At 46.0% G+C, this 16,351-nt stretch overlaps 1 protein-coding gene across 1 annotated transcript in view; it reads right to left on the minus strand.

Moving 5' to 3' along the window:
• The window catches only part of mfsd10 (major facilitator superfamily domain containing 10), a 41,643-nt gene extending 26,081 nt beyond the window's left edge, over window positions 1-15,562 (minus strand). Inside the window, exons 1-3 of the mRNA XM_052019363.1 lie at window positions 15,383-15,562; window positions 13,134-13,337; window positions 3,786-3,882 (exon numbers count right to left, since the gene is read on the minus strand). Coding sequence (XP_051875323.1) covers window positions 3,786-3,882; window positions 13,134-13,322 — 286 coding nt within the window. The 5' untranslated portion in view covers window positions 13,323-13,337; window positions 15,383-15,562. The remainder of the gene's footprint in view (window positions 1-3,785; window positions 3,883-13,133; window positions 13,338-15,382) is intronic.
• Between the last annotated feature and the right edge of the window lie 789 nt (window positions 15,563-16,351).

Consider the following 16,351-nt stretch of genomic DNA (forward strand, 5'->3'; position numbering starts at 1 on the left):
CGCGGCCCAGGACACCATCTGGGCCAGGTGCTTTCCTCATGTTCACTCTCCGGAAGACTGATCTTACGTCCTCCACTGTGATCACAGGTTCAGCTGCATTGGTGGCTGTCAGGGTGGGTGGTGACAATCCACTTCCCTTCTGTTCAAAACGCACATAGAATGCGTTAGGCTCATCAGGAAGGGATGCGCTGTTGTTAGCTATGCAGCCCGTCTTCGTCTTGTAGCCTGTTAAGGCATGTAAGCCCTGCCATAACTGAAGGCTGGTCTGGGACTCTATTTTGAGTTGCTATTGCCTCTCGGCATCCCTGATAGCATTCCGAAGGTCATACCTCGATTTCTTGTACAGATCAGGATCACCAGATTTGTGTGCAGCAGTCCTTGACTTCAGCAAGGAGTGGATCTCCCGGTTCATCCATGGTTTCCTGTTTGGGAACATCGTATTGTCCTCTTTGGTACACAGTCCGCCACACACTTGCTGATAGTCTGTGATGGTGGTGGCATACTCATCAAGGCTGGCAGCTGAGTCTTTGAACATGGACCAGTCCACTGTCTCAAAGTAGTCACATAGGAGCTCATCTGCTTCCTCAGACCAGCACTGCACGACTCTCTGTACCGGATCTTCCCGCTTCAGTTTCTGTTTGTATGCAGGGAGGAGGAGCACAGCCTGGTGGTCTGATTTCCCAAAGTGAGGACGAGGGGTGGCTCGGAAGGCATCTTTGATGGTTGTATAGCAGTGGTCAAGGGTGTTGCCGCCCCTGGTGGAGCACGAGATGTGCTGATAGTATTTCGGTAACATACTCTTGAGGTTGGCCTGATTGAAGTCCCCTGCAATGATGAAGAGGGCCTCAGGGTACCCTGTCTCAAGGTTGTTGACCACCCAGTATAGCTCATTGAATGCAGGCTTCATGTCCGCCTGTGGTGGGACGTAGCCTGCCATCAGGATAGCTGAAGCGAACTCCCTTGGCAGATAGAATGGTCGACACTTCACCGTTAGAGATTCCAGGCTGGGTGAGCAGGAGCTCGCCAGGACTGTCACGTCCGAGCACCACAAGTTATTGATTAAGAAGCAGACCTCTCTGCCTTTAACTTTGCCTGAGGACTCGATGAACTGAGAAGCCGTCACGTTGGATAGCAGAGTCAGGTGAGGCAGGTGTGAGCCAGGTTTCAGTGAGGCACAGTACACAACAGTCCCTCAGTTCCCTTTGGTAGGTCAGTGTTGCCCTTAGTTCACCAACTTTGTTCTCAACGGACTGGATGTTAGCTAGCAGTATGCTGGGGCGGGGGGGTCTTGTAACCACGCTTTTTCAGCCTCGTCTGCAGCCCAGCCCTCTTGCCACATTTCCGAGATACGCGGCGGGAACTCTTCGTTCTTGAAGTGGAGCCACCAGGTTAGTTATTGTTTAGGGTCAGACCTGTATGACCTGGAGTGGATTCTCCTGGACTGGATGGTAAGTATCTTCTCCTTGCTAGACCTTGAAGACCTGGAGCAGATTCACCTGGACTGGTAGGTAAGTGATTGCCAGTGAACAGACTTGGAAGACCTGGAGTGGATTCTGCTGTCTTGTGAGGTAAGTTGTTGCTTCCACACAGGTTTAAGTGGTGTTGTCCTCTTGTTCCAAACTGTGCTGGTGGGAGTTCTCCAAACACTGGCCAGGCATCTGATGTGATTGTCTCATCGGACGAGCACCAGTAGAACCATAGAACACTACAGCAAAGAAAACAGGCCATTTGGCCCTTCTAGTCTGTGCCGAAACTTTATTCTGCTAGTCCCATTTACCTGAACCCAGTTCATAACCCTCCAGACCTCTCCCATCCATGTATCTATCCAATTTATTCTTAAAACTTAAGAGTGAGCCCGCATTTACCACGTCAGATGGCAGCTCGTTCCACAATCCCACCACTCTCTGAGTGAAGAAGTTCCTCCTAATGTTCCCCCTAAACCTTTCACCCTAAAGCCATGTCCTCTTGTACTTATCTCTCCTAATCTAGGTGGAAAGAGCCTACTCGCATTAACTTTGTCTATACCCCTCATTATTTTGTAAACCTCTATCAAATCTCCTCTCATTATTCTATGCTCCAAGGAATAAAGTCCTAACCTGTTCAATCTTTCCCTGTAACTCAACTCCTGAAGACCCGGCAACATTCTAGTAAATCTCCTCTGCACTCTTTCAATCTTACTGATATCCTTCCTATAGTTAGGTGACCAGAACTGCACACAATACTCCATATTTGGCCTCACCAATGTCTTATACAACCTCACCATAACATCCCAACTCCTATACTCAATACTTTGATTTATGAATGCCAGGATGCCAAAAGCTGCCTTTACAACCCTGTCTACCTGCGACGCCACTTTCAGGGAATTATGTACCTGAACTCCCAGATCCCTTGTTCCTCCGCACTCCTCAGTGCCCTACCATTTACTGTGTTTGTCCTACCTTGATTTTGTCCTTCTAAAATGCAACACCTCACATTTGTCTGCATTAAATTCCATCCGCCATTTTCTGGCCCATTCTTCCAGTTGGTCCAGATCCCTCTGCAAGTTTTGAAAGCCTTCCTCGCTGTCCACAACGCCTCCAATCTTAGTGTCATCAGCAAACTTGCTGATCCAATTTACCACATTATCATCTAGATCATTGATATAGACAATAAACAACAACGGTCCCAGCACAGATCCCTGAGGCACACCACTAGTCACAGGCCTCCAGTCTGAGAAACAATCGTCCACTACCACTCTCTGTCTTCTCCCACACAGCCAATTTCCAGTTCCAGTGTCCCGTTCCACCTTCCCACATCAACACAGCTTGGGTCCCAGGCTCTAAGCACCGGGTCAGCCTCAGAGTCAGAGCACAGAGAGCAGGCCCTTCTGCCCATCGAGTCCATGCTGACCATCAAACACCAATCCCATTTATTCCCCATCAGCTCCCCCCAGATTCTACCACTTACCTACACACAAGAGGCCAATTATCCAACCATCCCAATGTTCCTTTGGACAACGAGCAGAAATGCTGAAAGATCTGCAGCTAAACGAATTATTTCTCACAGAAGGGGGTGAATTTCTGGAATTCTCTGACCTGGAGGGTTGTGGAGGCCAGATCACTGAAGGTAGATAAATCTATGAAAGATCAGGGGATTGAGGGCTTTGGGGAACTGGCACAGAAGAAGAGTTGAGGCCCGGGACAGAGCAGCCATGATCGTATGGAATGGTGGGGTAGTTTCAAAGGGCTGAGTGGCCTACTCCTGATTTCCTGTGTTCAACAAATCCCGCCCGATCCCACCCCAATTCCACATCGCTCTAAAACCATGTTGTGTTACACTGCCATACGTGTTACAGTCACGTAAATAATAATATTAGGGGTTATATACACTCAATAAAGCACCACCATTAAACCCAAGTTGTACTATTGTGTCCTTGCAATGTTTTAAGAACATTGTACAGCACAGCCACCTACAAAGAGGTAAAAAGAGGGCATGCACGGTAGTGTAGTGGTTAGCATAACGCTTTACAGCACCAGCGACCCGGGTTCAATTCCCGCCGCTGTCTGTAAGGAGTTTGTACGTTCTCCCCGTGTCTGTGTGGGTTTCCTCCGGGTGCTCCGGTTTCCTCCCACATTCCAAAGACGTACGGGTTAGGAAGTTGTGGGCATGCTATGTTGGTACCGGAAGCGTGGCGACACTTGCGGGCTGCCCCCAGAACACTACGCAAAAAGATGTATTTCACTGTGTGTTTTGATGTACATGTGACTAATAAAGATATCTTATCTTGTATCTTGTCTTATACTCACCCCCAAAGAGGACAGTATTATATTTCCTTACACTGGGGACCCCAATCACATCAGCAAACCAGTCCACAGAGTGTTGCAGCCATCGATAAACACCATCCTGTCAATTACAGACAGAGCGAAGTTAACGCAAAACGGTACAAGAGTCTTAGATCCATGTTCCGTTTTTAACATGACACAATGTTAATCCTGTCCTATTGTCTTTGCCTTCATTTATTATAGAATCTGCCTATGTAAACTTTTCACAATGCAGTTACATCTTCCCAGCAACTGGGGCTCTGCACTTGTACCACCAGTCCCTGGGTGATAATGGACACAGTGCAAAAAAAAAGTTGTCCCCACATTGAAATCTCACTTTTTAATCAATTAGCATCAAATCTAAGATTAGAGACACGTTGTATAATCTCTAAAGAGCAACCAAGTTATGTCTGGGTGATCTGTTCAGCTTTGCCAAGTTCTCAAATCCTGTTTCAACTGAAGAATTGATGACCAAAAGGCGCTAACCAAGGACTGCATCGCCACTGGTGTGTGGGGTGAATGACTAAGTTGTCTTATGAAGAAAGGTTGGACAGGCTACACTTGTATCTGCTGAAGCTTAGAAGTGAAAGGAGGAACTTGATTGGAGCATTTAAGAGGTCTTGATAGGGTGGATGTAGAGAGAAGGCTTCCTCTTGTAGGAGAAAGCACAAGGAATCACTGCTTTAAAATAAGGGGCTGCTCATTTCAACAAGAGTGGAGATGAAATTTTTCCTCCATAGGGTTGTGAGTCTCTGGAACTCTCTTCCTCAGAGAGCACTGGAGACAGGGAGGTGGATGAGTTCTTGATTCTTGAAGCAATGGAGTAAAAGGTTACCCTGCAGTTTGGAATGGCGAGTTGACGTTACAATCAGTTCAGTCTTGACCCTATTGAATGGTGGAGTAGGTTTGAAGGGCTGAATGGCCTAGTAATATGCAAGTTTGTGAAGAAAATAAGGAACGTATTCTGGAGCCCAGTCATAGTAACCCTCCTCGGTCATTCTCTCTTCTCACCCCTCCAGTTGAGCAGAAAGTACAAAAGCCTGACAACACACACCACCAGGCTCAAGGACAGCTTCTATCCCACTGTTATCAGACTCTTGAATGGACCTCTCATAGACTAAAGATGAACTTTTGATCTCCCAATCTACCTTGTAGCCCTTGCACTTTGTCTGCCTGCACTGCACTTTCTCTGTAACTGTAACACTATATTCTGTATTCCTTTTTACTGCCTCAGAATGATCTGTCTGGATGGCACGCAAGCAAAAGCTTTTCACTGTATCTCGATACATGTGACAATAATAAACCAATTCCTCAGAGCTGGATGCCTTTCATCATATCAGAACATATCAAAGTCCTTCACAGCCAATGCAGTACACTGTAGACTAGGATAATGTGCTGTACCGTCCCACAAACACTGATGTTTTAGCTACTAGACCACAACTTTCAGTAATGTTGGTTGTAGGATAAACATTTACCACAATACTGGGAAGAACATCTCTGGTTCTCTTGAGATCTTTAACATCTATCTGAGCAAGCACTCTCAGTACGGCACCTGAGGATATGCACTAATATAATATTGATTGTAGAGGAATACAATGTAAACCTACTAGAATTATCTTGGTCCATAAACTTGGGATCTATTCCCTTAAGATCAGAAAATGAAGCAGTGAACTAAGTGATGTTTTAGGAATTAAAGGATAACCTACCTTTTGATCTTGCACCTTATTGTGAGGAAGTGAAGGGTTAAGAATTGCAACCATACCTATAACTGGTAAACAAAATATATATATATATATATGCATTTATATTTCTCTAGCAAGGACTAGCAAGCTGCTGACCCACTAGTTAGGTTGGAATGTTAAGTATGTTAACTGCCTTTGTTTCGGGTAACGGACCATTCCGATATGTCAGACGGTGGCGATACTGGGTGTAATTAACATTGAGGTGAAGGCTTGGTCTGAACAATGAAGGGTGATACCTGCCTTTGAAAGCCTTGATTATAACTCAATTATACTAAGACAAGAGGTGTGATAGCTGTCTCGGGATCTCTATAGCTTGACCGAAACTCGCGGCGCCGTTTGCATGGGATGTGCGTGACAATTCCTGTATAAATATGTCTGCCCTTTGTGTGGGGAGAACTCGGGAAGCGACTCTTAGTGAGTGCTGAAGAGAATTCTCCTAGCGGTGCACTGCTAATAAAGGTATTTGTTTGAATTGACCTCGTGGCTCTGTGTTACTTACAGCGGACAGAAGGGGAAAATTAATTTCGGGACGACAATTGCACTGCACTCTCTCTGTAGCTGTGACACTTTACTCTGTACTGTTACTGTTTTTGCCTGTACTACATCAATGCAGTCTGTACTAACTCAATGTAACTGCACTGGGTAATGAATTGACCTGTACGATCGGTATGCAAGACCAGTTTTTCACTGTACCTCGGTACAAGTGACAATTATAAACCAATACCAATTCCAACACTATAAAAATCACCTAGCAGCTGATATAATGTTTGTGGGTAATTCAAAAAAATAAGGGAGCAAGAAGGCTGCCAAACTTCTAAAGAAATCATTCTGACTGGTTGCATCACGGCCGGGTGCACGAAATCCAATGCACAGGAACGCAAGAGGCTACAGAGCGGTGGACTCAGCCAGTTCCATCGTGGGTACAGCTCTCCCCACCGAGGACATCTACAAGGTGCGATGTCTCAGGAAGCGGCATCCATCACCAAGAACCCCCACCGTCAGGACCATGCCTTCTTCTCGAAGCTGCCATCGGGCAGGAGGTCCAGGAGCCCGAAGACCCACATCTCAAGGTTCAACAACAGCTTCTTCCCCACTGCCCTCAGGTTCTTGGACTGACCTGAAAAACTTTAATTCTACCTCGGACGTTATTTCCCTCAACTTGCACCAATGCTGTTATGTTTATTTTGTCGTGCAGGTTATTTTAATGTAAATTTATGAAGTTTATGTTTGTAAAAGACATTTATACCCTGAGTATGTATGCCCATGACAATAAACTTCAGCTTGAAAATCAGAGCCTGCTGAATGGTCAGGAAGCACTTATTTCCTCTCAGCTGAACTCTGAAAATCTCCCCCAAAAGGCTGTGGACATTGGGGGCAATTGAATCTTCTGACACAGAGAGATAAATCAGTTTAATATTGTTACATGTACCGAGGTACAGTTAAAAACTTTGTTTTGTAGGCCGTCCATACAGATCATTTCATCACATCAGTGCATCGAGGTAGTACAAGGGAAAACAACAACAGAATGCAGAATAGAGAGTCACAGCTATGATATAGATCCCTTTTCAATAATCTTTGAACTTAGAGGAGCGGAGTTGACAACATAATAATGCTCTTTGTTCATCGAGAAATATCAGTCCAGTTTTTTTTCTTCTGAAATTTATTTCTAGTTTGTTTTGTTTCATTACTTATAATTTTTTTCAATTTGTTTTTTTATATATAATAAATCTTTTTCTTTCTCGTTTTGATTTATTTTTGTAATATATTCGGCACGGTAGCGTGGCGGTTAGCGCAACGCTATTACAGCACCAGCGATCGGGGTTCGATTCCCATCACTGTCTGTAAGGAGTTTGTACATTCTCCCATGTCTGTGTGGGTTTCCTCCGGGTGCTCCGGTTTCCTCCCACATTTCAAAGACGTACGGGTAGGTTAATATGGGTTTAAAATGGGCGGCACAGACTCATTGGGCCGGAAGGGCCTGTTACCATGCTGTAAATAGAATTTAAAAAATTAAGAAACCATAGGGCTTAGAATATATCTTTTTTTATTCTTTATGACTATATATGTCATGATTGTCCTCCCGATCTCTTTGTATTACGTGTATAATTACCAATGTTATATGTATCATTCTGTATTAATTTGAAAATTAATAAAAAGATTGAAAAAGAAAAAAAGTCACAGCTACAGAGAAGATGCAGTGCAGGCAGACAATAAGGTGCAAGGCCGTGACAAGGTGGATGTGAGGTCAAGAATCCATCTTGTCATACTAGAGACTGTTCAATAGTCTTATAACAGCAGGATAGAAGCTGTCCTTAAGCCTGGTGGTACGTGCTCTCAGGCTTTTGTATCTTCTGCCTGATGGGAGGGGGGAGAAGAGAGAATGTCCAGGGTGGGTGGGGGGTTTACAGACGCAGCGAGAAGTGCAGAGTCCACAAAGGAGAGGCTGGTTTCCGTGATGTGCTGGGCTGTGTCCACAACTCTCCGCAGTTTCTTGCAGGCTCGGGCACAGCAGCTGCCGTACCAAGCCGTGATGCATCTGGATGGGATGCTTTCTATGGTGCATCTATAAAAATTTGAGGGCCAAAGGCGACATGCCAAATTTCTTTACCCTCCTGAGGAAGCAGAGGCGCTGGTGAGCTTTCTTGACCATGACATCTACGTGGTTGGACCAGGACCAGGCTATTGGTGATGTTCACTTCTGGGAACTTGAAGTTCTCAAGCCTCTTGACCTCAGCACCACTGATGTCAACAGGAGTGTGTGCACCTCCACCCCCTCCCCCTTCCTGAAGTCAATGACCAGATCGAGGGAGAGGGATCAAATGTGGGTAACTGGGTTGAGGTACAGACAAACCATGATCCAAATGTCATGGGCTTGAGCAGCCTGCCTCTGGAAAGTACAGGTTACAACAGGGTTCTGTTCCTGTGAATGGTCCATAACCTGAGCAGTTCGCAAGTTGGAAACGCGGCTGTGAACCAAGTTCCCAGCAGCACCGCAGCACCCAGCAAATCCATCCTGCCAGCTTCCCAAACGTTCGATCATATGTACGGGCTGTACGCAAGGTCAGGTGTTCGAAACCTGGTAGGACCTGTGATCTTTTGTCTCTACTCTGGGAGTGCTGAAGTTCTCCAGCAGATGCATCATCACCAAACACAAGACTCGAAGAACAATCCTGCTCTGAATTGCAGGCCATCCATTATCGCGCAGTGCGGAAAGCACAGAGAAGCCTTCTGCTATTCATTAGCTACACAAACACACCTACCCTTTACAATTTTGGCAAGATTCACACTGCTCTCCTCGGAGCCTGTTCCCATCCTCAGCTTGTTGCAAGTTTGACTCATCTGTTTCCTGGCAAGATGATTCAGACGCTCCCAGTTTGCTGGGAGGTCAAAGCAGATGGAGGAGAAATAGAGTTCAGCAACTGGGGAAAATGAACTCAAAACTTGAAGGCCTCAAAACCATCAGCGAGGTTTGTGATCAGGCAACTGTCAGCTAAGTAATTGGTAATTGGTCTATCCTTGTCACATGTACCAAGGTACAGTTGCATGCCATCCATACAGATCATTTCAAAACACATACGTCGAGGTAGTACAAGGGAAAAGCAATAACAGAATGCAGAATCTAGTGTTACAGCTACAGAGAAAGTGCTGTGCAGGTAGACAGTAAGGTTCAAGGGCCATGACAAGGTAGAAAAGCGAGATCAAGAGTCCACGGATTTTTAGGAGGTTAAAGCAGAGGTCAGTGCTGCTCCCATCTGTCCCGTTCTCTACCCAAAGTCCGTGTTCGAGGCACAAGCCTGAGTACAAAGGGATGGCACTGGAAGGAGTGCTGTTCCATTAGAGGCCGTCTCCCAGACCGAGTCCTGTCTACTCTCACGGGTGGGTGTTAACGATATCACACGCCCACTTTGAGGAAAAGTTCAGAGTTCTCCTGCCATGGCCTTTAGACATTATTTATCAACCAACATCTGATCTTCATAGCTGGGAGATCTTGCTGTGCACAAACTAGCTGCCTTGCCTCCTGCATTGTAACAACTGAAAAAATATTTCCTTAGTATAGGCTTTGGAACTCTCTTCCATAAAAGATGAACAATGGAAGATCAAGTGTTAACCTTATTAATCGGAACATTATGAGCAATTTTGGGCCCCGTATATAAAGAAAGATACAGGGCCCAAAATTGCCAGTTCTGGAGAGGGTCCAGAAGAGGTTCATAAGAATGATCCCAGGAATGAAAGGGTTAATGTATGAGGAGCATTTGATGTTTCTGGGCCTGTACTTGATGGAGTTCAGAAGGATGAGGAACGGGGGACCTCATTGAAACCTACCGGATACGGAAAGGCCTGGATAGAGAGGACGTGGAGAGGATGTTTCATTCAGAGGGAGAGTCTAGGACCCAAGGACACAACCTCAGAATAAAGGGACGTCCCTTTAAAACTGAGATGAGGAGGAATTTCTCCAGCCAGAGGGTGGTGAATCTGAGGAATTCGTTGCCACAGACGGCTGTGGAGGCCAAGTCATTGAGTGTATTTTTAGGCAGAGATTGATAGGTTCTTGATTGGTAAGGGGGTTAAGGGTTACAGAGGTGGGGCTGGAGAATGGGGTTGAAAAAAAAATCAGCCATGATTGAGAGCAGACTCGATGGGCTGAATGGTCTAATTCTGCTCCTATACCTTATGGCCTTATTATAGGACCTCCCCAAGTTACAAACACCTGACTTCTGTACATCCCGTACATATTGAGTGCAGCTCCAGGAGACCAGTGGATGGTTTGCCAGCTGCTGGTATCTGCTACCGTGTTGGAACTCAGATTGTGGCCGCATTTCCGACTTGCGAACTGTCTGGGCTATAAAGAGTTGACAGGAACGGAACCCTGTTCTAACCTGGGGAGGACCTGTACTGATTCACGTTTCTATTAACCAAAGCGATTTAGGACAAAGTTGGGTAAATTAACTTTACAGATCAGCCACAATCTCGTTGGAAGACAGAACAGGTTCCTCCAGCTCCTTTGGATTGTCCCAAGGCCATTGTATAAATGCAGACTTACTTCCTATTGCGATAAAAGAGGCCATTCAGCCCAGCTGGTCCATGCCAGCCCCCAGCAGAGCAATCTCACCAATCCCGTTCTCCCTCTACTTATTTCCTAGTAGCCCTGAAACACTATTTTCTCTCACATATCCATCTTTTGCCACATAACTACATCAAGGACGATTTAACCAATTAAGCTGCCACTTCTTTCTAGTCACAAAGTAACACAGCAGGAAACAGGCCCTTCAGCCCAACTCGTCCATGCCGACTCCATTGCCCACCAAGCTAGTCCCATTTGCCCGCATTTGGCCCATACCCCTCCAAATCTTTCCTATCCATGTACTTGTCCAAATGTCTTTTGAATGTTATTGTACCTGCCTCAACCACTTCCTCTGGCAGCTCGTTCCATATACCCACCACCCTCTGCGTGAAGAACTTGCCCCTCAGGTCCCTTTTAAATCTTTCTCCTCTCACCTTAAACCTGTGCCCCCTAGTTCTTGATTCCCCAACCCTGGGAAAAGGACTGTGTGCATTCACCCTATCTATGCTCCTCGTGGTTTTATACACCTCCTTCAATCTCCTACATTCCAAGGAATAAGGTCCCAGCCTGCCCAACCTCTCCCTGTAGCTCAGGCCCTCAAGTCCTGGCAATGTCCTCGTAAATCTTCTCCGCACTCTTTCCAGTTTAATGATGTCTTTCCTGTAACGGGGCGACCAAAACTGTACATGGTACTCCTGGCATTGTGCACATTTCTAGATGAAAAGAACTGGGGGCTATCTGAAGGAGACCAGCGAATGAGCTTTAAACTGACACCATGAGAAAGCACGGTGCTCACACATCTGCTGCTACAGGGCCTTGCCACGTGCAGAAAGCTCACCAGCATCTCTGCTTCCTCAGGAAGCTAGAGAAATTTGGCATGTCCCCGTTGACCCTCACCAATTTTTAATAGATGCACCATAGAAAGCATCCTACCTGGATGCACCAAGGCTTAGTGTGGCAGCTACTCTGCCCAAGACTGTAAGAAACTGCAGAGAGTTGTGGACACAGCTCAGCACATCACGGAAACCAGCCTCCCCTCCATGGACTCTGTCTACACCTCGCTACCTCAGCAAAGCAGCTGGCATAATCAAAGACCCCACCCACCCTGGATATTCTCTCTTCTCCCCTCTCCCATCAGGCAGAAGATACAAAAGCATGAAAGCACGTACCACCAGGCTCAAGGACAGCTTCTATCCTGCTGCTATAAAATGAGTGAACAGCTCTTGTATGATGAGATGGACCCTTGACCTCACAATCTACCTCATCATGTCCTTGCACCTCATTGTCTGCCTGCACTGCACCTTCTCTGTAACTGTAACACTTTATTCTGCATTCCGCTATTGTTTTCCCTTGTACTACCTCAATATACTGATGTGATGAAATGATCTGTATGGATGGCACGCAAAACAAAGTTTTTCACTGTACCTGTGACAATAATAAACCAGTTTAGATATATAGAACATAGAATACTACAGCACAGCACAGGCCCTTTGGCCCACAATGTTGTGCCGACATCTTATCCTGTTCTAATATCTATCTAACCCTTCCCTCCCAAATGTTAACCCTTCCCTCCCATTTCTCTACCACTCATGTGTCTATCTAAGAGTCTCTTAAATGTCCCTAATGTATCTGCCCCCACAACCTCTGCCGGCAGTGCGTTCCACACACCCAATACTCTGTGTGAAAAAAGTTACTCCTGACATCCCCCTTATACCTTCCTCCAATCACCTTAAAATTATGCCCCCTCGTGTTAGCCATTGTCACCCTGGGAAAAAGTCTCTGACTGTCCACTCGATCGATGCCTCTTATCATCTTGTACACCTCTATCAAGTTACCTCTCATCCTCCTTCTCTCCAAAGGGAAAACCCCTAACTCACTCAACCTATCCTCATAAGACATGCTCTCCAATCCAGGCAACATCCTGGTAAATCTGCTCTGCACCCTCTAAAGCTTCCACATCCTTCCTATAATGAGGCGACCAGAACTGACCAAGTGTGGTCTAACCAGAGTTCTATAGAGCTGCAACATCACCTCGCGGCTCTTGAACTCTGAGATTCTGTTTCCTTTTAGAGGGTTTAGAAGGATATTGGCCAAACACAGGAAAATGGGAGTAGTTAATATAATCATCTTGGTTGGCATGGATGAGTTGGGCTGAAAGGCCTATTTGCACGTGTATAACTCTGAATATTGTCACCTTAGCATTTCTTTTTGCACAACTTTAGAATGCACCAGTATCTTTGCATCATTCTGTTGTTTAGCCTCATCGTTGCTTTTATTGTTGTATACTTACTCTGTGAGCTTCATGCAAGCAAGGAATCTATTGCTTCCTGGGTATATAAACCAATCTGAATCCAAACTAACTGAAGTTGTAATATACTCAGCCATACAGTTCCCAGAACATGTCTCCCCATTTCTTCTTGGTGAGGAGGCCTCCGACTATTAGTGGTTACATATTGTTCTACAATTAGAAGAACAGAGTGTGTAGATTAATTTATGATATTACCACTTCAAGTTTTTGGTTGTACTCACGTGGTCAGTCTTTCCGTAGTAGTCCAAGATGGAGGGCAGGAGTGGTAGGATAAGAGTAAACCCAAGCAAATCGATGAGGAGCATCAGGAAGACAACATTAATAACGTGTGAGGAACCATCGTGTGAACTGGCCATAGTCTTGGTGTTGTTCCCTTCTCTGCTGTGGCCGTGTTGCTCCCTTCTCTCCATGTTTTATACAGGGTGCTAAGAGGAAGCCAAAACAATTGTTAAATCTTCGGGCTTCAGGTTTCCAATTTCCTATTCCTTCAAGACAGGGAGGGAATTGAACCCATTTCACTGAGTCATCCTGTTTAATTGCACCTTCAGCTGGCAGAAAGAATTCAAAAGACAGGAAATAAAAAAGAAACTTGGCAACTCTGTGGAGCCTATCACATCCCATTCTGGACATCCCAACATGCTTAACAATGAACAAAGTGTCATCACTGTCATAACGATGGAAACAAGGCAGCCAATCTGTGTAGAGAAAGCTCCCACTAACCAGATAACTGCCACGTTGATCAGAGGTTAAATATTGCAGATACTTTCCCTTCTTCCGGACTTTTTTTTTATTAAGTGAGAACTTCTTTTGGTAGTGAATAAAATAAAACAGAAAAACTGCAGTTACAGGAAATCTGAAATAGAAACAGAAACTGCTGCCCAGTATCATTTTGTCCCATATAATAGCTACTCTACGCAAAAGATGCATTTCACTGTGTGTTTCAATGTACATGTGACTAATAAAGGTACCTTATTTATTAACTTATTTACTGTATTCGGTGTTCACAGTGTGGCCTCCTCGACATTGGAGAAACCAAACGCAGATTGGGTGACCATTCTGTGAAGCACCTGCGTTCAGTCCACAGGAGTGGACACGAGCTTCCCATTTCCTGACACGTCAAATTCCCCATCCCACCTCTCTCTATGATCTCCTGCACAATTACAACGAGGCTCCACACAGCTCCTCACGTTCCGTCTGGGCACGTCGCAGCCTTCTGGACTCCATACTGAATGCTTCATCTTCAGGTAACTCGCTTTCCCTGCCTCTATAATTTCTACAGCAAGTCATCCATCAGTGATACTGACCCAATCTTCCCCTCAGCACAGCCTGACCTGTTGCACATGTTCCACAGCCCTGCATTTTGCAACACAACACTTTGCATTATTGCTCGCCGTTAACCCAGCAATCACTATTTATCCCCACAGCAACCCTGGCCTCACCTAATCACAGATATTCCCCTCACCCCATCCTTCTCTGCAACTTAAAGCTAATTTGCAATTCTTTTTCCAGTTTGGTAATTGATATATTATCACACACACCGAGATACCCTGAAAAGGTTTTGTTTTGTGTGCCATCCAGATAGTTCATTCCATTCCCCCTCTGTGCCCTTCTCTCTCTCCTCCTGATCTACGCAGTTCCTCCTGCACCCACCCCAACCCCCCATCACCCCATTTCTTCGCCCTCCTCCACCCGCTCCATCCGCCCAACGCCCACTAGGCCCCCGCTGTTCCCCTCCCCACCTCCCTTAGTTGGTTCCTCGCCCCACCTCCCTCTCTGCAGCCCTCCCTCTGCCTGTCCCCTCTCCTCCATCTGCCAATCACCCCTCCTCACCTGGCCCCACCTATCGCCTGCCAGCCCTCGCCCCGCCCCTTCCCCTCCTTCAGTCCAGACGAAGGGTCTCGACCCGAAACGTCGGCTGTTCATTTCCCTCCACAGATGCTGCCCGACCCGCTGAGTTCCTCCAGTTGTGTTGCTCCAGACTCCAGCATCTGTCGTCTCTGTCTCCCACACCCCCCCCCAAGCATTTCATTTCCCCCTTATACTGAGCAAAGGTCTTTGACCTGAAACATTATGTTTCTCCCTCCACAGATGCTGCCTGACCTGCTGAGTGTTTCCAGCATTTACTGTATTTTTTAAAAATATACCAGGGATTTCTTAAACTTTTTTTTTAGAGAAACAGAGGAGTGCAGACTGGATTTTGATGCTAAATTGGGACTTGAACTCACAACCTCTGACAACTCCGCTGGAATGAAAGGGGGGGGGGGGAAGGAAAGAAAGTTTCACACTTCTACACCCCCTTCCCGACCAGAGGAAGTCCCAGACCGTGTTCAGTTCATGGACTGTTTCGGGCGCCTAGTGATGCAGGAAGTTTACGACGCAAAACGCTGTGGTTGGAAGCCTCAGACGCTGAATATTCTCAGAGATGCTGCTTTTAACGCCAAACGGCCGAAAGGTTGTGGGTACATGTTACCTTCTCGCTGCAACGTGATGCTGGCTCTTTGTTGCAACTCTCCGGAGAGAGGGCAAACTCTCCCACTCCCCTGCAGCTGAAATTCTTGGCTCCACCGCTCTTGCTTTTTCAGACAGACTGGTTTCCTTTTCTCTCTCTCTCTCTCTCTCTCCCTACCCCTACCCCTCCCTCTTTCTCTGTAATCCGAAGATGAGGGAATCAGGAAGCAGTGTCGTGTTTCACTACCCCCTCTGTTGAAAGCAAACAAAAGATTCCTTCCAAGGCATGCGTTTGGCTGTCCAACCCTGAACACATTGCGATTGAAGACAGTTTCTGCTTTTATAAGGACTGTGTGTGTGTGTGTTTATCTGTGTGTGCGCGCAGGCAGATGGCGTGACTGGGACTGGGGCCAAATTTAGAGCATTAATCAATCATTTGTTACAGGAATTCACCAGATCTGGAGGGTGAAGTTACAGCGCCTGTCCAGTTGCCTTGAAATTCAATTATGTTCCACCGTAAGATTTTGGAGCAGAATTAGGCCATTGAGCCCATCGAGTCTGCTCTGCCATTCAATCATGGTTGATTTATATTTTCTCACAACTCCCATTCTCCCAGTAACCTTTAAACCCATTACTAATCAAGAGCCTATCAATGAGAGGGACTCGGACCTCACGACCTACCTTGTTGTGACCTTGCACCTTATTGCACTGCACTCTCTCTGTACCGTTACTGTTTTTACCTGTACTACCTCAATGCACTCTGTAGTAACTCAGTGTAACTGCACTGTGTAATGAATTGACCTGTACAATCGGTATGCAAGACAAGTTTTTCACTGTACCTCGGTACAAGTGACAATAATAAACCAATACCAATATCAATCTGCCTTCAGCAAGATAAGAGCCTGTGGTGTGAGAGGCAAGGGACTAGCATGGATGGAAGGTTGGCTGGCTGTTTAAACAAAATGTAAAAATTGTGTCTAATTTATATTTT

This window comes from Pristis pectinata, chromosome 7 (genome assembly GCF_009764475.1).
Source record: "Pristis pectinata isolate sPriPec2 chromosome 7, sPriPec2.1.pri, whole genome shotgun sequence".
NCBI classification, from domain to species: Eukaryota; Metazoa; Chordata; class Chondrichthyes; order Rhinopristiformes; family Pristidae; genus Pristis; species Pristis pectinata.